The sequence below is a fragment of the Oncorhynchus mykiss genome, chromosome 25 (assembly GCF_057628025.1).
Source record: "Oncorhynchus mykiss isolate SJ-2025 chromosome 25, ASM5762802v1, whole genome shotgun sequence".
NCBI lineage: Eukaryota > Metazoa > Chordata > Actinopteri > Salmoniformes > Salmonidae > Oncorhynchus > Oncorhynchus mykiss.
Genome location: NC_143046.1, coordinates 5,720,011 through 5,741,211, shown reverse-complemented (window position 1 = coordinate 5,741,211; position 21,201 = coordinate 5,720,011). Strand labels below are relative to the sequence as shown.

Here is a 21,201-nt window from a genome sequence, read left to right as displayed (position 1 = left end):
CACACAGCTTCATCCACAGTGTACACACACACACACACACACAGCTTCATCCAAAATGTACACACACACACACACAGCTTCATCCACAGTGTACACACACTAGAGCTGTCCCCGACCAACCAAAATCATGGTCGACCGAGAGTCGTCTGTTCTTTTTCCATATATAGACACAGCCGTCTGATGCTTTAAGCGAAATGTTTGATGTAAAAAAATAAGACACACATATGACTCGAGGGAGTCTGACCTCAATTGATTTGTGCCGGGCCGGGCTTAGACTTGCTGCGCTTTGTTACAAAAAGCGAGTGACTGTGACTAGCGGTATGGAAGTATGAAGGTAGTTTTGTGTATACTTAAAATAGTTCCTTTAGATTCTAATTCAAATGGCTAAATTATCTAAGTTAGTCTCTCGATTTTAAACTGTCAACATTTCCTCCTCTTTCCAACTGTCGTTTGATGTTCCAGCAGCTAAACAGCTAGATGTTCCAGCAGCTAAACCACTAGATGTTCCAGCAGATAGATGTTCCAGCAGCTAAACAGCTAGATGTTCCAGCAGCTAGATGTTCCAGCAGCTAAACAGCTAGATGTTCCAACAGCTAGATGTTCCAGCAGCTAAACAGCTAGATGTTCCAGCAGCTAAACCGCTAGATGTTCCAGCAGCTAAACCGCTAGATGTTCCAGCAGCTAAACCGCTAGATGTTCCAGCAGCTAAACCGCTAGATGTTCCAGCAGCTAAACAGCTAGATGTTCCAGCAGCTAAACAGCTAGATGTTCCAGCAGCTAAACAGCTAGATGTTCCAGCAGCTAAGCAGCTAGATGCTCCAGCAGCTAAACAGCTAGATGTTCCAGCAGCTAAACAGCTAGATGTTCCAGCAGCTAAACCGCTAGATGTTCCAGCAGCTAAACCGCTAGATGTTCCAGCAGCTAAACCGCTAGATGTTCCAGCAGCTAAACCGCTAGATGTTCCAGCAGCTAAACAGCTAGATGTTCCAGCAGCTAAACAGCTAGATGTTCCAGCAGCTAAACAGCTAGATGTTCCAGCAACTAAACAGCTAGATGCTCCAGCAGCTAAACAGCTAGATGTTCCAGCAGCTAAACAGCTAGATGCTCCAGCAGCTAAACAGCTAGATGTTCCAGCAGCTAAACAGCTAGATGTTCCAGCAGCTAAACAGCTAGATGTTCCAGCAGCTAAACAGCTAGATGTTCCAGCAGCTAAACAGCTAGATGTTCCAGCAGCTAAACAGCTAGATGTTCCAGCAGCTAAACAGCTAGATGTTCCAGCAGCTAAACAGCTAGATGTTCCAGCAGCTAAACCGCTAGATGTTCCTGCAGCTAAACAGCTAGATGTTCCAGCAGCTAAACCGCTAGATGTTCCAGCAGCTAAACAGCTAGATGTTCCCCTAAACTCTAACCACTAGGCTACCTGCCGCCCCCACACTCTAACCACTAGGCTACCTGCCGTCCCTACGCTCTAACCACTATGCTACCTGCCGCCCCTACACTCTAACCACTAGGCTACCTGCCGCCCCTACACTCTAACCACTAGGCTACCTGCCACCTCTACACTCTAACCACTAGGCTACCTGCCGCCCCATCCCAGAAATACATGAAAAGGGAATGAAAAGGAGAAACCAGTAACTAAATGGCACCCGATTCCCTTTTATAGTGCACTTCTTTCAACTAGGTCCCATGGGAAACAGGGTGCCATTTGGGAGTCATCTGGTATTTGTTATCCTTCGTGTTCTATGAGTCGTAGTCAGTGGTCTGGTTTGGTTTGGCTTGGTTTGGTCTGGTTTGGCTAACTCAATGTTTAAAAAAAAGCTTTTTCTCCAAACTGTTGGTTGGAGAAACACTGTATTTAAAACATTTATCTAATTTCTCCTCTCAGGAGTTGGACCAGCAGAAGTACATCCACACCAAGGGTTGTGTGGGTCAGTTTGAGAGGTGGCTTCAGGACAACCTGATCATTGTAGCTGGGATCTTTGTGGGCATTGCACTTTTACAGGTAAGGAGGACCCCCAGACACATTATTTAACAAATGTATATTTAAAGAGCTTTTGTGTGAATCAGATCATGTCTGCATTTACAGTCACCATCATGGCTGGAAGTCAGGGTTTCCGTTAGCCGGCAATTACCGACTTTTTGGCCCCAAAAAATTATATGAAAAGCAGATAAATAAAACTGCTGCCGGCCAAAATGACCCAACAAAATAAATCCCCAAATAATGCTTTTTATAATTTGATGGAAATGCCAGTCGATGGAAATATATTTGACCATCATGCTTATTAGTCTATAGGTTAATATGCATAATTTATTGGAATTAAATTGTCCTGTGTGTATTTTTGTTAGTTATCTTGTATCTTATTTGTTGACTTGTCTTTTTACGGGGTGAGTTTGCTGATTCTCTCTATAGGCCAATACAGTGCATTCAAAAAGTATTCAGACCCCTTGACTTTTTCCACATTTTGTTATGTTACAGCCTTATTCTAAAATTGATTAAATAAAACATTGTCCTCATCGATCTACAAAATAATACCTCGTAATGACAAAGCGAAAACAAGTTTTTGTGCTCTCACATGCACTGTGAACTGTGGGACCTTATATAGACAGGTGTGTGCCTTTCCAAATCATGTCTAATCAATTGACTTTACTACAAGTGGACTCCAATCAAGTTGTAGAAACATCTCAAGGATGATCAATTTAGCGAAGGGTCTCATAGCGAAGGGTCTGAATACTTAAGTAAATAAGGTATTTTTAATCAATTTGCAAAAACTTCTAGCCTCTTTTCGCTTTCTCATTATGGAGTATTGTGACGTCATTATGGATTATTGTGACGTCATTATGGATTATTGTGACGTCATTATGGATTATTGTGACGTCATTATGGATTATTGTGACGTCATTATGGAGTATTGTGATGTCATTATGGAGTATTGTGTGTAGATTGATGAGGGGGAAAAAAACAGTTGAATCATTTTTAGAATAAGGCTGTAAAGCCAACAAAATGTGTAGAAAGTGAAGGGGTCTGGATACTTTCCGAATGCACAAGTACAGTACCAGTCAAAAGTTTGGACACACTTACTCATTCCAGGGTTTTTATTTATTTGTACTATTTTCTACATTGTAAAATAATAATGAAGACATCAAGACTATGAAATAAACACATGGAATCGTGTAGTAACCAAAAAAAGTGTTAAACAAACCTAAATCTATTTTATATTTGAGATTCTTCATAGTAGCCACCCTTTGCCTTGATGACAGCGTTGCACACTTGTGCTGACCAATAGGGAGACGTCTATGAGCTTGTGATTTGAAACAATCCACAGCTATTTTTTTTAAACAATGATGATCCTCGATTTATTTTTGGGGCCGGAAGTGTTGTGAATGATTTTGTTTCTTTCCGTATAGACAGTAGTAATGATATCATTTTGGCCAATGTATTTCCATTTACTTCCCTATTGGATCCACCACTCTGCCATTTTCTCCTGTTCTATTGGTTTTCATACCAACTTTCTTTCGTCGTCCAGAAGCCAAAGGCACAATCCTGGTCATATTAACAACCCGTCCTAGTTGTTGCCTGGTAACAACCCGTCCTAGTTGCTGCCTGGTAACAACCCGTCCTAGTTGCTGCCTGGTAACAACCCGTCCTAGTTGCTGCCTGGTAACAACCCGTCCTAGTTGCTGCCTGGTAACAACCCGTCCTAGTTGTTGCCTGGTAACAACCCGTCCTAGTTGTTGCCTGGTAACAACCCGTCCTAGTTGCTGCCTGGTAACAACCCATCCTAGTTGCTGCCTGGTAACAACCCGTCCTAGTTGCTGCCTGGTAACAACCCGTCCTAGTTACTGCCTGGTAACAACCCGTCCTAGTTGTTGCCGTGTAACAACCCGTCCTAGTTGCTGCCTGGTAACAACCCGTCCTAGTTGCTGCCTGGCAACAACCCGTCCTAGTTGCTGCCTGGCAACAACCCGTCCTAGTTGCTGCCTGGCAACAACCCGTCCTAGTTGCTGCCTGGCAACAACCCGTCCTAGTTGCTGCCTGGCAACAACCCGTCCTAGTTGCTGCCTGGCAACAACCCGTCCTAGTTGCTGCCTGGCAACAACCCGTCCTAGTTGCTGCCTGGCAACAACCCGTTCTAGTTGCTGCCTGGCAACAACCCGTTCTAGTTGCTGCCTGGCAACAACCCGTCCTAGTTGCTGCCTGGCAACAACCCGTCCTAGTTGCTGCCTGGTAACAACCCGTCCGAGTTGCTGCCTGGCAACAACCCGTCCTAGTTGCTGCCTGGCAACAACCCGTCCTAGTTGTTGCCTGGCAACAACCCGTCCTAGTTGCTGCCTGGCAACAACCCGTCCTAGTTGCTGCCTGGCAACAACCCGTCCTAGTTGCTGCCTGGTAACAACCCGTCCTAGTTGTTGCCGTGTAACAACCCGTCCTAGTTGCTGCCGTGTAACAACCCGTCCTAGTTGCTGCCTGGCAACAACCCGTCCTAGTTGCTGCCTGGCAACAACCCGTCCTAGTTGCTGCCTGGCAACAACCCGTCCTAGTTGCTGCCTGGCAACAACCCGTCCTAGTTGCTGCCTGGCAACAACCCGTCCTAGTTGCTGCCTGGCAACAACCCGTCCTAGTTGCTGCCTGGCAACAACCCGTCCTAGTTGCTGCCTGGCAACAACCCGTCCTAGTTGCTGCCTGGCAACAACCCGTTCTAGTTGCTGCCTGGCAACAACCCGTCCTAGTTGCTGCCTGGCAACAACCCGTCCTAGTTGCTGCCTGGCAACAACCCGTCCTAGTTGCTGCCTGGCAACAACCCGTCCTAGTTGCTGCCTGGCAACAACCCGTCCTAGTTGCTGCCTGGCAACAACCCGTCCTAGTTGTTGCCTGGCAACAACCCGTCCTAGTTGCTGCCTGGCAACAACCCGTCCTAGTTGCTGCCTGGCAACAACCCGTCCTAGTTGCTGCCTGGTAACAACCCGTCCTAGTTGCTGCCTGGTAACAACCCGTCCTAGTTGCTGCCTGGTAACAACCCGTCCTAGTTGCTGCCTGGTAACAACCCGTCCTAGTTGCTGCCTGGTAACAACCCGTCCTAGTTGCTGCCTGGCAACAACCCGTCCTAGTTGCTGCCTGGCAACAACCCGTCCTAGTTGCTGCCTGGCAACAACCCGTCCTAGTTGCTGCCTGGCAACAACCCGTCCTAGTTGCTGCCTGGCAACATCCCGTCCTAGTTGCTGCCTGGTAACAACCCGTCTTAGTTGCTGCCTGGTAACAACCCGTCCTAGTTGTTGCCTGGTAACAACCCGTCCTAGTTGCTGCCTGGCAACAACCCGTCCTAGTTGCTGCCTGGCAACAACCCGTCCTAGTTGCTGCCTCAGAGATTTCTATCTCTGTCACATATGGAACCTCTATCAGGTGTGCTGTTTAGAATGCTGTTTTCCCTCAAATATCATTTTGGCAAATGTTTGAAAATGACGTTTTATTGTGCTGCTTCATTGCATAATTTGCATATTCTCTTAAGCGCTATTACCATAATCTAAATGAGATTTTTCTGGCACTGTGGTTGGACGTCCTAATGGGTTATGCACCCAATGCATATGGGTCTGGTAAATTTCTCAAATGGCCGTTAAATTAAATTCTTCCCGGTCATGTTGTCCTGCACCACATTTTCCTAACGGAAACCCTGCTTGGAGTTTAGACTGTTTAGACTGCCATCTGCTGGTGAGAATCATGATTACATCCTTCTCCTTGAGTGTCATTCCAGTTAGTTAGCTTTATGTCAGAGCTAACCTGTGATGTCATTTCCTGTTTAGATATTTGGGATCTGCCTGGCTCAGAACCTGGTGAGTGACGTCAAGGCCGTGAAGGCCAACTGGTGACGCCAGGACCCTGAGGGGGAGGGAGTACTCTGACCTTTGACCCCCAACATCCAGCTCACCTCCCACTGACCGCTAAGAGATGAAAACACAAAGAGCTGTTTAGGCTGAGAGATGAAAACACAAAGAGCTGTTTACCTCTGGACCTGCCAGGCTGAGAGATGAAAACACAAAGAGCTGTTTACCTCTGGACCTGCCAGGCTGAGAGATGAAAACACAAAGAGCTGTTTACCTCTGGACCTGCCAGGCTGAGAGATGAAAACACAAAGAGCTGTTTACCTCTGGACCTGCCAGGCTGAGAGGTGAAAACACAAAGAGCTGTTTACCTCTGGACCTGCCAGGCTGAGAGGTGAAAACACAAAGAGCTGTTTACCTCTGGACCTGCCAGGCTGAGAGGTGAAAACACAAAGAGCTGTTTACCTCTGGACCTGCCAGGCTGAGAGGTGAAAACACAAAGAGCTGTTTACCTCTGGACCTGCCAGGCTGAGAGGTGAAAACACAAAGAGCTGTTTACCTCTGGACCTGCCAGGCTGAGAGGTGAAAACACAAAGAGCTGTTTACCTCTGGACCTGCCAGGCTGAGAGGTGAAAACACAAAGAGCTGTTTACCTCTGGACCTGCCAGGCTGAGAGGTGAAAACACAAAGAGCTGTTTACCTCTGGACCTGCCAGTCCGTCTATTTCACCTGGTGTCACTTTCAACCCTACTTCCACTAGGATTTCAAAACAGCCCTTCAGAAAGACCTTCCAGAGCTGCTTGTTGGATACCTCCTATCCCACTTGTACAGCCTTTCTGTCTTCTGTACAGTATAGAGTGGGTTGCTGACTGACCTACCGGCTGGCTGACAGGATGGCATTTCTTTCCCGTTATCCTATGACCACTGAAAGACATTAAGCTCTCTTCATGTTAGGGTAAAATTCAGAAAATTCACAAGATGGCAAGTCTGGCGTTAGCAAGGCCTTGCTACAGATGCATGTCTTTAACCAGCTGTTTGTTGAACAGCATGTTTTAACATAAAAAAAAATGGTATTTTCTTTTGTCTGTCGATGTTTTGAGTTTAATCAAACAGACAGACATACGGAGAGGATTTTTCTCTCCCGGCATCCCTGAAGCACATGGGGATAGTAGGCTTTTACTTGATCTAACCTTTAACCTTACACTAACGTTAAATCTACGTTATACTGATGTCGAGGCGACGTTTGTACGTGTTTATTCTGTCTCTCTTCTGGACTCCCACCACTACCTTTTGGAAGCTTGAATTACCTGACACCCTAGTTGTTATTCTGATCTGTCTGGTCTGTCTGGATTTGTACTTTTCTCCTCTCTTAGTGTTTTTTTCTCCTAGTGTTTGTTGGTGTGTTTGTTGTCTATCTGTCTTAGTTGGACTGTTTTTTTTTTAACTAGTTTGTATAGAATAACAAATACTTGTTTAATATCTTCTTGTATAAATAGTAACACGTTTTCTCAATATAACATGAAGGCTGCTTCATCATTGTGTCTTGGAGGATTGATATGAGTAAGTAGACTTCCTGGTACATTTCCCATGTTTCCCAGAAATCCTGGTTGTAGGATTCCGTATTTCCTGTTTATTCCTTCCTGATTTCTAGGAACTCTTCCACAACCAGGATTTCTGGAAATCTGGGAATTTGGGGAAAAAGTTCAACAAAATGTTTTCAAATCTATTAGTATGTTATTTGTAACCAGGTCTAAAGCTTACATGGTGAAATTAAATCCATATTATTATTCTGATCTTTATTAGAACTGAGAAAGTGGTGGTTATGCCATATTCATGTTTTTTATTTTATTTACTTGCGTTATTTCCTTGTCAGTACAGAGTTTACACCATAGCATACCAGTACATTTGAAGCACGTTATCAGATTTGTAGCAGTATATGGTTTGAATTGAATTGTATTTATTGGGATTTGGGGATTTTAAATTATGTCTGGCATGAATATATTCCCTGCAGCTTCTGTCTGGCCGCTCTCCAAAATGTCAGCTCTTGTACACAGTTATTGCTCCACTCGTTAAGGTCCCTTAGATATATACCTTACCACTGTCTCGCTCTTCCTGTGGTGTGTACAAGGCCTATGTGTAGGAGCTGTAGTGTTACTCCTCTTGGGGGAATCCTTCCTGGTTGGGCTGCTGTTGTAGTAACAGGCTTGATTCTTAGCTGTTTTTACCATGTACTTCCCTGCTTGTCAGAGCTCTTTAATGCTGTGGTTCAGCACCATGGGCTTTACTACCCTGCGTGTCAGAGCTCTTTAATGCTGTGGTTCAGCACCATGGGCTTTACTACCCTGCGTGTCAGAGCTCTTTAATGCTGTGGTTCAGCAGCATGGGCTTTACTACCCTGCTTGTCAGAGCTCTTTAATGCTGTGGTTCAGCAGCATGGGCTTTACTACCCTGCGTGTCAGAGCTCTTTAATGCTGTGGTTCAGCACCATGGGCTTTACTACCCTGCGTGTCAGAGCACTTTAATGCTGTGGTTCAGCAGCATGGGCTTTACTACCCTGCGTGTCAGAGCTCTTTAATGCTGTGGTTCAGCAGCATGGGCTTTACTACCCTGCTTGTCAGAGCTCTTTAATGCTGTGGTTCAGCACCATGGGCTTTACTACCCTGCGTGTCAGAGCTCTTTAATGCTGTGGTTCAGCAGCATGGGCTTTACTACCCTGCTTGTCAGAGCTCTTTAATGCTGTGGTTCAGCAGCATGGGCTTTACTACCCTGCGTGTCAGAGCTCTTTAATGCTGTGGTTCAGCAGCATGGGCTTTACTACCCTGCGTGTCAGAGCTCTTTAATGCTGTGGTTCAGCACCATGGGCTTTACTACCCTGCGTGTCAGAGCTCTTTAATGCTGTGGTTCAGCACCATGGGCTTTACTACCCTGCGTGTCAGAGCTCTTTAATGCTGTGGTTCAGCAGCATGGGCTTTACTACCCTGCGTGTCAGAGCTCTTTAATGCTGTGGTTCAGCACCATGGGCTTTACTACCCTGCGTGTCAGAGCTCTTTAATGCTGTGGTTCAGCAGCATGGGCTTTACTACCCTGCGTGTCAGAGCTCTTTAATGCTGTGGTTCAGCAGCATGGGCTTTACTACCCTGCGTGTCAGAGCTCTTTAATGCTGTGGTTCAGCAGCATGGGCTTTACTACCCTGCGTGTCAGAGCTCTTTAATGCTGTGGTTCAGCACCATGGGCTTTACTACCCTGCGTGTCAGAGCTCTTTAATGCTGTGGTTCAGCACCATGGGCTTTACTACCCTGCGTGTCAGAGCTCTTTAATGCTGTGGTTCAGCACCATGGGCTTTACTACCCTGCGTGTCAGAGCTCTTTAATGCTGTGGTTCAGCAGCATGGGCTCTGGGTGTTTGCGTCGTTCGTCAAGTAGCCTTGAACGATGGTTTGCTTGAATAGGAGAGAAACCAGTTTGTGTGTCAGGCTAGGTTTTTATGCAAAAAAAAATAAAAGATTATTCTGACATTAGAACAGGATGTTTGTTTTAAAGGTCTAATTCAGCAGTTTTTTTTTTAAATCTCTTGTCAAATAAGTTCAGGGTATAAATGAAATACCTTACTGTGATTTTGTTTTTCATTAAAATTGTTTAAAAAAAATATATCTTTTAAAATATATATAAAAAAAATGCTTCTTAGCAAAGAGCAATTTCTCAAGCAAGAATTTAGCTAGGACTGTCTGGGTCTGAGTGTGGAGGGGAAAACCGAAAACTAGCTGTTATTGGCAGAGAGTTTCGGGAACTCTTTCTTGGTCACCAGGCAGGCCAAAACGCCAACCCACCAAAACAGACTCTTTTATTACGCTGGGCCTTTCATTTCATTTGAAATTCTGCTTTAGTATTAAAAAAAAAAAGCTATAGGTTGTTGAATTTGTTTTGTTTTGTCCTTTTGATCGTGATGGCCTTACAACATGATACCTTGTGATGTTTCATATTTTCTCCTAGGTTTGTGTCCCAGAATCACACTATTCAATATTACAGTTTATTACACTTCCTCCTTTAATTGAATTCCGCTGCTCTATCGATCGCTCCACACAACAGTGTGAACTTGCACGAGTCGTTTGTAATGATGTCAAAAATTCAGTGATTTATTATTCGTGTAGGCCAACTCTGGTCCAACCCATCGGTTTCTTGGTCCAATCAGAATGTGTTTGAATGTGTTTGCATTTAATAAGTCATCGAGGAGGAAAATCCAGACTCTTGGTGGAGAAGAAACCTTAGTGGGCCTTGGCATCTGTCTGGAGCCATGTGGAGCCTCTAGTCAAAAGTTGTGTACTATATAGGGAATAGGGTGCTATTTCGGGCACACCCTTCCCTCCCTAAGATAGATGGTATCATTCCAGAGCATCATTCCAGAGCCTCCTGCATAATCATGAATGTATACCTACGGATGAATCTCAATTGTATTTCCTTGATTCCTTCCATACGCTCTCCTTGCCTCCTCCTTCTCCAGTCAAAACACATTGAAGGAGGAGTTCATAAGGGAAGATTGAGATTCACCCTGTCTGTTACCATCTGTTACTTAGACCTGTTCCAATGCATTTCACCCTAACGTGTCATCACTACCCTTGAGCAGTGCAATGAACACACATCTGATGTGAAAATAAGAAATGTGAAAATAATAAACCTAAGATCTGTTATGTTACATCATTACAAACTTTAGCATTTATTTTGTATTTTTTACACGAAATCAAATAGTTCCATTCCATTTTCAGGTGCTTGGTTTTCTTCCTTTTCACTTCCTGTTCCTGTTTTACTTCCAGTGTACTTCCTTTGTTACTTCCTGTGTATGTGCATTGTCATCTCAGGAAAAAAAAGGAATCTGCAAAATATATCTATATTTTTTACCTTGACACGTCGCTTCATGAATGATTTGCTAGATTTCAAAGCACGTCTGTACCTAGGCGGGGCTGTACTATAGGTCTACCCGAGTTCCTGCTGTAAGCTACAATCCTCTCGTTGATAACACTGATCTGTTATAGAGAGACAACATTGTCTCTGTGTTTTAGGTTCACATCATACATGTGCATTTATCAATGATTTATAATACATACTGGTGTCTGGTGTTTTGCAGAACATGACTGAAGTGTTTCTCTGTTTTATAAAATGAAAAGTATGTCGGTGGTTACTTACTGTTATTAACTAACCTGTTTGGTGGGGGTTTAAAAAAATAAAACGTTTATTTGTATTTTATCTCAAAGCCTTTTAAGATATTTTCTTTACGTTCCCCACATGTACATTTCCAGAGTCTACCTCATTTTAAGAGAGGTGTCCTTTTTAAAAAAGCTAGTGGTTGGATTTGTTCCTTGGCCCGTCAGAAAGACGCTGAGAGGTGTAGAGAATCTCTACTGTTTGTTAAAACCTATAAGAGAGTCACGACAGGAAGACAGTAGGTCCTTAAGTTACAACATACAGGTGATTTTATAGGGTTATTTCTACTTCCTGAGGACGTAGCATAGTTTCTATTCTGATGACAAGCTACACTACAGTATGGTGATTTTAAGGTTAATTTGGTCAAAATGTTTTGACAAGTTTGTCCTGATCTTGAAATGGTGTTGTGTAATATCTACCACCGCAGTGACAGTACCATGCCTGTCATAGCCATTCCCCTTTTAATGATGATTCCAAATTATATTTCTCTTATTATTATTATTATTATTTTGAAGATGTAACATTCTTATTGTAGCATTTTTTTATTTTATTTAATTTTTTTATAGAATTTTTGAAAATTATATTTCTCTCAATTTCTTGAATTCCATTTTGTTATTAATACAGCTGGAATGTAAATAAATTAAAATAAACATTATGTTAGTCCTTACAAACCTCTAAAATTGATTCATTTTATTTTAGCAATGTTTTGATTGTCATTACGTTAATGTCTTAAAGGATAGTATTGCTGAACAGAGATGCTGAAAACGAGTTAGATGCCTTTCGATAGGGGGACACGGTCTGTTACACTGTACCATTGTGTTACAAATATACTTATTTTTCAGATTAAATAAAAAGGACTTATGAAAAACATCAGGCCTCCAATTGCTAGTTTGGATGCGTCAACAAAATTATGTCTGTCTGTATGCATGTACAGTATGTCTGTCTGTCTCTCTGTTTATTTGGTTTGAAGAGAGAAAGGCTAGGTGGTCTTGACCAGACGGTTGGTTTATTTGAAATGAAATGTCATAGCTGTGCCACTAGAGGGTGACACTCGTAAAGAATATCTCTGCTCATCTGTTGTACTGTATGCGTCAGGTCTCTTGAGTAGGAGTGCTGATCTTGGACCACGTCCTCCCTTACCCAGTCATGTAATCTGATCAGGTGAAAGTGTTCCTGAATCAGGATGTGGAGGCTGATGTTAGTAAAGGGTTTTATAAGGTGAAACTGTGAAAAGATGACACTTGGTGAAATGACCAGGTTGATGGATTAAATTCTGTGACAGGATGTGTTTAGCTGTTTCCAAATAGGACCTCCAAAGACAACCAAATAGAACCTCCAAAGACTACCAAATAGGACTACCAAATAGGACCTCCAAAGACAACCAAATAGAACCTCCAAAGACTACCAAATAGGACCTCCAAAGACTACCAAATAGGACCTCCAAAGACTACCAAATAGGACCTCCAAGGACTACCAAATAGGACCTCCAAAGACTACCTAAAAGGACCTCCCAAAGACTACCAAATAGGACCTCCAAAGACTACCAAATAGGACCTCCAAAGACTACCAAATAGGACCTCCAAGGACTACCAAATAGAACCTCCAAAGACTACCAAATAGGACATCCCAAAGACTACCAAATAGGACCTCCAAATACTACTAAATAGAAACCTGTGGGGTGGTTGTCTTTGGAGGTTACATTGCGTTTTGCACACATCCAACAGAAAAGCCTCTATAGAGAAGAGTCCGATCACTGTTTGTTTCTAAGGGATCTTTAAATTAAGCCAAGGCGGAAATATAAACAATGTTTTTGACAGACACAGTCTTTGTTTGGTCACGTAGGTTTGTTTGTGTGAAAATGCTTTATTAAAGAGGACTTTGAGTACAGAGATTTATTTATAAAAATAAAAAAATGTATCCGTTATTTTACCAGGTAAATTGACTGAGAACACATTCTCATTTGCAGCAACGACCTGGGGAATAGTTACAGGGGAGAGGAGGGGGATGAATGAGCCAATTGTAAACTGGGGATTATTAGGTGACCAGATTGGGAATTTAGCCAGGACACCAGGGTTAACACCCCTACTCTTACGATAAGTGCCATGGGTTCTTTAATGACCTCAGAGAGTCAGGACACCCGTTTTAACGTCCCATCCGAAAGACGGCACCCTACACAGGGCAGTGTCCCCAATCACTGCCCTGGGGCATTGGGATATTTTTTTAGACCAGAGGAAAGAGTGCCTCCTACTGGCCCGTCTTTTCAATCATGTATTCAAAGCAAATCAAATTGTATTTGTCACATATGCCGAATACAACCGGTGTAGAGTTTACAGTGAAATGCTTACATAAAGCACTAAACCAACAATGCAGTTTTAAGAAAAATACAAAAAAATTGTTCCTGGATGGCATGAAACTTGGCCCCAGTGATGTACTGGGCCGTACGCACCAACACTCTGTAGTGCCTTGCGGTTGGAGGCCGAGCAGTGTCCTTACGAGGCAGTGACGCAACCCGTCAGGATGCTCTTGATGGTGCAGCTGTAGAACTTTTGAGGATCTGAGGACCCATGCCAAATCTTTTCAGTCTCCGGAGGGGGAATAGGTTTTGTCATCCCTCTTCACAACTGTCTTGGTGTGTTTGGACCATGTTAGTTTGTTGGTGATGTGGACGCCAAGGAACTTGAAGCTCTCAACCTGCTCCACTACAGCCCCATCGATGAGAATTGGGGTGTGCTCGGTCCTCCTTTTCCTGTTGTCCACAATCATCTATCTTCATCACGTTGAGGGAGAGGTTGTTGTCCTTGCACCACACGGTCAGGTTTCTGACCTCCCTATAGGCTGTCTCGTCGTTGTCGGTGATCAGGCCTACAACTGTTGGGTCATCGGCAAACTTAGTGATGGTGTTGGAGTCGTGCCTGGCCGTGCAGTCATGAGGGGACTGAGCACTCACCCCTTAGCGGCCCCCATGTTGAGGATCAGCTTGGCGGATGTATTGTTACCTACCCTTACCACCTGGGGGCGGCCCGTCAGGAAGGCCAGGATCTAGTTGCAGAGGGAGGTGTTTAGTCCCAGGGTCCTTAGCTTAGTAATGAGCGTTGAGGGCTCTATGGTGTTGAACGTTGAGCTGTAGTCAATGAACAGCATTCTCACATAGGTGTTCCTTTTGTCCCGGTGTGAAAGGGCAGTGTGGAGTGCAATAGAGATTGCATCATCTGTGGATCTGTTATGGCTGTATGCAAATTGGAGTGGTTCTAGGGTCCCCCTTTTTCCTCAGAACATAACGATGGTCATTATGGCCAAACAGTTCTATTTTTGTTTCATCAGGCCAGAGGACATTTCTCCAAAAAGTACGATCTTTGTCCCCATATGCAGTTGTAAACCGTAGTCTGGCTTTTTTATGTTGGTTTTGGAGCAGTGGCTTTTTCCTTGCTGAGTGGCCTTTCGGTTTACAGTATGTCGATACAGGACTCATTTTGTGGCTGTAGATTATTTTGTACCTGTTTCCTCCAGCTTCTTCACAAGGTCCTTTGCTGTTGTTCTGGGATTGATTTGCACTTTTCGCACCAAAGCACTTTGATCTCTAGGAGACAGAACGCGTCTCTTTCCTGAGCAGGATGACGGCTACTTGGTCCCATGGTGTTTATACTTGCGTACTATTGTTTGTACAGATGCACGTGGTACCTTCAGGCGTTTGGAAATTGCTCCCAAGGATGAACCAGACTTGTGGAGGTCTACAATTGTTTTTCTGAGGTCTTGGCTGATTTCTTTTGATTTTCCCATGATGTCAAGCAAAGAGGCACTGAGTTTGAAGGTAGGCCTTGAAATACATCAACAGGTTCACTGTCAATTGACTCAAATGATGTCAATTAGCCTATCAGAAGCTTCTAAAGCCATGACATAATTTTCTAGAGTTTTCCAAGCTGTTTAAATGGCACAGTCAACTTAGTGTATGTAAACTTCTGACCCACTGGATTTGTGATACAGATAAGTGAAATAATCTGTCTATTAACAATTGTTGGTAAAATGACTGGTGTCATGCACAAAGTAGATGTCCTAACCGACTTGCCAAAACTATAGTTTGTTAACAAGACATTTGTGGCGTGGTTGAAAAATGAGTTTTAATGTCTCCAACCTAAATGTATGTGATCTTACAACTTAAACTGTAAGTTTCTCTGCATTAAAGTCCCCGGCCACTAGGAGCGCCACCTCTGGATGAGCGTTTTCCTGTTTGCTTATGGTGGAATACAGCTCATTGAGTGCGGTTTTAGTGCCAGCCTCGGTCTGTGGTGGTATGTAGACAGCTACAAAAAATACAGATGAAAACTCTCTAGTTAGATAGTGTGGTCTAGAGCTTATCATGAGATACTCTACCTCAGGTGAGCAAAACCTTGAGACTTCCTTAGATATCGTGCACCAGCTGTTTTACAAATATACATAGACTGCCACCCCTTGTCTTACCAGAGGCTACTGTTCTATCCTGCCGTGGCAATGTATAACCCACCAGCTGTATGGTAATCATGTCGTCGTTCAGCCACGACTCGGTGAAACATAAGATATTACCGTTTTTAATTTCCTGTTGATAGGATATAAGTGCTTTTAGTTCGTCCAATTTATTATCCAGCGATTGTACGTTGGCCAATAGGACTGATGGAAAAGGCAGATTAGCCACTCGCCGGCGGATCCTCACTAGTCACCCCGATCTCCTCCCGTGATATCTCTTTACGTCTCTTTCTCATGCTAATGACGGCGTTGAATGCCTGTTCTGGTGTCTGGAGTAAGTCCCTCTCGTCCGACTCATTAAAGAACAATGATTTGTCCAATTCAAGGCGAGTAATAGCTGTTCTGTTGTCCCGAAGCTCTTTTCGGTCAAACGAAACGATAAGCAGAAACATTCTGTACAAAATAAGTTACAAAAAATGTGGGGGGGAAAAAACAAAGAAAAGTACCACGCGGTTGGTTAAGAGCCAAATGAAACGGCAGCCATTCTCTCCAGCGCCATTACAGATCTGAACCAGAATGAACACCATTTGGAAGTGTGGCAAGTGAGGAAAAATGAACATGCTGCAGGATACCCACCTAACATGTCTGACCTGACCTCTACACCATGCATTCCTGCATCATTTTCTCCCTTCTCTCCCTCAGGCTCGGCTCAAGAGTTGATATGTTTGTATTTTTTTATATATAGGCCAGCCAGAACAGATCATTTCCTGTAGGGCTACCAGTCCAGAACAGATCATTTCCTGTAGGGCTACCAGTCCAGAACAGATCATTTCCTGTAGGGCTACCAGTCCAGAGCAGATCATTTCCTGTAGGGCTACCAGTCCAGAGCAGATCATTTCCTGTAGGGCTACCAGTCCAGAGCAGATCATTTCCTGTAGGGCTACCAGTCCAGAACAGATCATTTCCTGTAGGGCTACCAGTCCAGAGCAGATCATTTCCTGTAGGGCTACCAGTCCAGAGCAGATCATTTCCTGTAGGGCTACCAGTCCAGAGCAGATCATTTCCTTTAGGGCTACCAGTCCAGAGCAGATCATTTCCTGTAGGGCTACCAGTCCAGAGCAGATCATTTCCTGTAGGGCTACCAGTCCAGAGTAGATAATTTCCTGTAGGGCTACCAGTCCAGAGCAGATCATTTCCTGTAGGGCTACCAGTCCAGAGCAGATCATTTCCTGTAGGGCTACCAGTCCAGAGCAGATCATTTCCTTTAGGGCTACCAGTCCAAGGCAGATCATTTCCTTTAGGGCTACCAGTCCAGAGCAGATCATTTCCTGTAGGGCTACCAATCCAGAGCAGATCATTTCCTGTAGGGCTACCAGTCCAGAGCAGATCATTTTCTGTAGGGCTACCAGTCCAGAGCAGATCATTTCTTGTAGGGCTACCAGTCCAGAGCAGATCATTTTCTGTAGGGCTACCAGAATCAGAAGGCGACTATGATGGTTTAAATTCTGCTAGGGCCACCCATGGGAAAATGTATTCACGCACTGCTATAAGTCATATATACACTGAGTGTACAAAACATTAAGAACACCTTCCTCATATTTAGTTCTACTAATATGGACTCTACAATGTGTCGAAGCGTTCCACAGGGATCATGGCCCATGTTGACTCCAATGCTTCCCACAGTTGTGCTAAGTTGGCTGGATGTCCTTTGGGTGGTGGATCATTCTTGATTCACACAAAAAAACTTAAGTGTGGAAAAACCCAGCAGCTTTGTAATTCTTGACACAAACCGGTGCACTAAATAGGGAAATGGACCTCTTTGGAATGCATTCCTGACCATCTGTGCGGGAGGGAGAGAAAGCTAGTGTCCTGTGTTGGTCTTGATTCTAGATCGGCGTGGTATTACAGAACTGATTCCAAAGATAAATCACAACTGACATTAACAGGAAAGTGCTGTGTTCCATCTTTCATTCAAGAGAAAGAATGAAATATATATTTTCTTTCCATACTGATTCCCCACCAGTTAATCCATCAGATGAAATGTTTTATTCTTCCTCTGAAGGCTGGTGGATCTATAATACAGACTGTCTCTCCAGCTCAGCTGCTTCCATCCAAACATATCTACTTCAATTATGTTCCAAATGGAATTCCCCATTCTCATTTGGAAGTGTCTGGCTTCTAAAGGCTTCGAATGGAACGCCGTGTTCATCTGGGTTTAGACAGGATGTATAAAGGCTTCTATGGAACGGCGTGTTCACCTGGGTTTAGACAGGAAGTATAAAGGCTTCTATGGAACGGCGTGTTCCTCTGGGTTTAGACAGGAATTATAAAGGCTTCTATGGAACGGCGTGTTCCTCTGGGTAAAGACAGGAAGTATATAGGCTTCTATGGAACGGTGTGTTCACCTGGGTTTAGACAGGAAGTATAAAGGCTTCTATGGAACGGCGTGTTCCTCTGGGTAAAGACAGGAAGTATATAGGCTTCTATGGAACGGTGTGTTCACCTGGGTTTAGACAGGAAGTTTAAAGGCTTCTATGGAACGGCGTGTTCCTCTGGGTTTAGACAGGAAGTATAAAGGCTTCTATGGAACGGCGTGTTCACCTGGGTTTAGACAGGAAGTATAAAGGCTTCTATGGAACGGCGTGTTCCTCTGGGTAAAGACAGGAAGTATAAAGGCTTCTATGGAACGGCGTGTTCCTCTGGGTTTAGACAGGAAGTATAAAGGCTTCTATGGAACGGCGTGTTCCTCTGGGTAAAGACAGGAAGTATAAAGGCTTCTATGGAACGGCGAGTTCCTCTGGGTAAAGACAGGAAGTATAAAGGCTTCTATGGAACGGCGTGTTCCTCTGGGTAAAGACAGGAAGTATAAAGGCTTCTATGGAACGGCGTGTTCCTCTGGGTTTAGACAGGAAGTATAAAGGCTTCTATGGAACGGCGTGTTCCTCTGGGTTTAGACAGGAAGTATAAAGGCTTCTATGGAACGGTGTGTTCACCTGGGTTTAGACAGGAAGTATAAAGGCTTCTATGGAACGGCGTGTTCCTCTGGATTTAGACAGGAAGTATAAAGGCTTCTATGGAACGGCGTGTTCACCTGGGTAAAGACAGGAAGTATAAAGGCTTCTATGGAACGGCGTGTTCCTCTGGGTTAAGACAGGAAGTATAAAGGCTTCTATGGAACGGCGTGTTCCTCTGGGTTTAGACAGGGAGTATAGTCCAAAAAGAAAGTAATGGATCTCCCATAATTCTTTAGAAATACAGTATGACTCATTTAAGACATTAAAATGTTATCCATAAGTTGACCTGACTCTGGGTTGTTTGACTCATTTAAGACATTAAAATGGTATCCATAAGTTGACCTGACTCTGGGTAGGTTGACTCATTTAAGACATTAGTAGTAGTTGGACCAGGCAGAGGAGTAGCTGGACCAGGCAGAGGAGTGGGTAGTTGGACCAGGGAAGAGAAGGAGGGGTAGGGGGAGAGGAGTAAGAATGTGTGGTGGTGTTCAAAGGAGAGTAGAGCTGTTGTCACTGATGAAATAAGAGCCACCGTCATAGACCATGTGATAAACCATGGTCTATCACTGAGAGAGACTGGTGAAAGAGTCCAGCCTAATCTCAGACTGTCAACCTTGGCTTCCATTATCCGGAATTTTCAACAAACCAATAGTTAAGTAATGCATTTCACAAAAGCCTCTTCAATCATTACTGTTGCTATGTCTCACAGTAACTGTAGGGCACCAGTCCCAATGCAAATATATGTTGCATATTTGCTAGGGGGCAGTGTTTGGAAGTTCAGATAAATGACGTGCCCAAAGTAAACTGCCTCTTACTCAGGCCCAGAAGCTAGGATATGCATATAATGTGTAGCATTGGATAGAAAACACTCTGGTCACGGGTGCACCTCAGCTACGCTCAAGGTCCTAAACGATATCATAACTGCCATCAATAAAAGACAGTACTAAGCAGCTGTCTTCATCTACCTGGTCAAGACTTTCGACTCTGTCAGTCACAGTATTCTTATTGGCCGACTCACAAGCCTTGATTTCTCTAATCACTGCCTCTCCTGGTTCACTAACTACTTCTCAGATAGAGTTCAGTGTGTCAAATCGGAGGGCCTGTTGTCCGGACCTCTGGCAGTCTCTATGGGGGTGCCACAGGGTTCAATTCTCGGGCCGACTATTTTCAATGATGTCGCTCTTGCTGCTGGTGAGTCTCTGATCCACCTCTATGCAGACAACACCATTCTGTATACATCTGGCCCTTCTTTGGACACTGTGTTAACAACCCTCCAGGCAAGCTTCAATGCCATACAACTCTCCTTCCGTGGCCTCCAACTGCTCTTAAATGCTAGTAAAACGAAATGCATGCTCTTCAACCGATCGCTGCCCGCACCTGCCTGACTAGCATCACTACTCTGGACGGTTCTGACTTAGAATATGTTGACAACTATAAATACCAAGGTGTCTGGCTAGACTGTAAATAAACTATCCTCCCAGACTCACATTAAGCATTTCCAATCCAAAGTTAGAATCGGCTTCCTATTTCACAACAAAGTCTCCTCGTAAAACGGACTATCCTACCAATCCTTGACTTTGGCGATGTCATTTATAAAGTTTATTTGGCCGCCTTTCCTTCCAGTTCTCTGCCGCCAACGACTGGAACGAATTGCAAAAATCACTGAAGTTGGAGACTCATATCTCCCTCACTAACTTTAAGCATCAGCTGTCAGAGCAGCTCACAGATCACTACACCTGTATACAGCCCATCTGTAAATAGCCCATCTGTAAATAGCCCATCTGTAAATAGCCCATCCAACCAACTACCTACCTCATCCCCATATTTGTTTTTTGTTTTTCTGCTATTTTGCACACCAGTATTTTTACTTGCACATCCTCTTCTGCACATATATCACTCCAGTGTAAATGGCTAATTACTTCACTACTATGGCCTATTTATTGCCTTACCTCTTTACTTCATTTGCACACACTGTACATAGATTTTCTGTTGGGTTATTGACTGTATGTTTGTTTATTCCATGTGTAACTCTGTGTTGTTGTTTTTGTCGCACTGCTTTTCTTTATCTTGGCCAGGTCGCAGTTGAAAATGAGAACTTGTTCTCAACTAGCCTACCTGGTTAAATAAAGGTGTTCTCAACTAGCCTACCTGGTTAAATAAAGGTGTTCTCAACTAGCCTACCTGGTTAAATAAAGGTGTTCTCAACTAGCCTACCTGGTTAAATAAAGGTAAAATACAAACAAATGCTGAACATCGTATAGATTAGAACAGGACTGTGCATTTTTGTGTTTTTTCCCTTCTGTTCCTTTTTAATGTAATTGTTTTTGATTTTTACACATTTGGAACCAAAGGTCATGTATGTTGGATGTGTTGTTGAACCAAAGGTCATGTATGTTAGATGTGTTGTTGAACCAAAGGTCATGTATGTTGGATGTGTTGTTGAACCAAAGGCCATGTATGTTGGATGTGTTGTTGAACCAAAGGTCTTGTATGTTGGATGTGTTGTTGAACCAAAGGTCATGTATGTTGGATGTGTTGTTGAACCAAAGGCCATGTATGTTGGATGTGTTGTTGAACCAAAGGTCATGTATGTTGGATGTGTTGTTGAACCAAAGGTCATGTATGTTGGATGTGTTGTTGAACCAAAGGTCATGTATGTTGGATGTGTTGTTGAACCAAAGGTTATGTATGTTGGATGTGTTGTTGATTCAAAGGTCATGTATGTTGGATGTGTTGTTGAA

At 43.8% G+C, this 21,201-nt stretch overlaps 1 protein-coding gene and 1 long non-coding RNA gene across 2 annotated transcripts in view; one reads left to right on the top strand and one right to left on the bottom strand.

The window, feature by feature from the left end:
* tspan17 (tetraspanin 17) overlaps nucleotides 1-7,620 on the top strand; it is a 33,849-nt gene extending 26,229 nt beyond the window's left edge. Inside the window, exons 7-8 of the mRNA XM_036969869.2 lie at nucleotides 1,886-2,002; nucleotides 5,797-7,620. Of these exons, the coding sequence (XP_036825764.1) occupies nucleotides 1,886-2,002; nucleotides 5,797-5,862 (183 nt within the window). The 3' untranslated portion in view covers nucleotides 5,863-7,620. The remainder of the gene's footprint in view (nucleotides 1-1,885; nucleotides 2,003-5,796) is intronic.
* Nucleotides 1-21,201, bottom strand: part of LOC149971522 (uncharacterized) — a 255,974-nt gene that overhangs the window by 144,525 nt on the left and 90,248 nt on the right. The gene's annotated exons all lie outside the window — the stretch shown is intronic.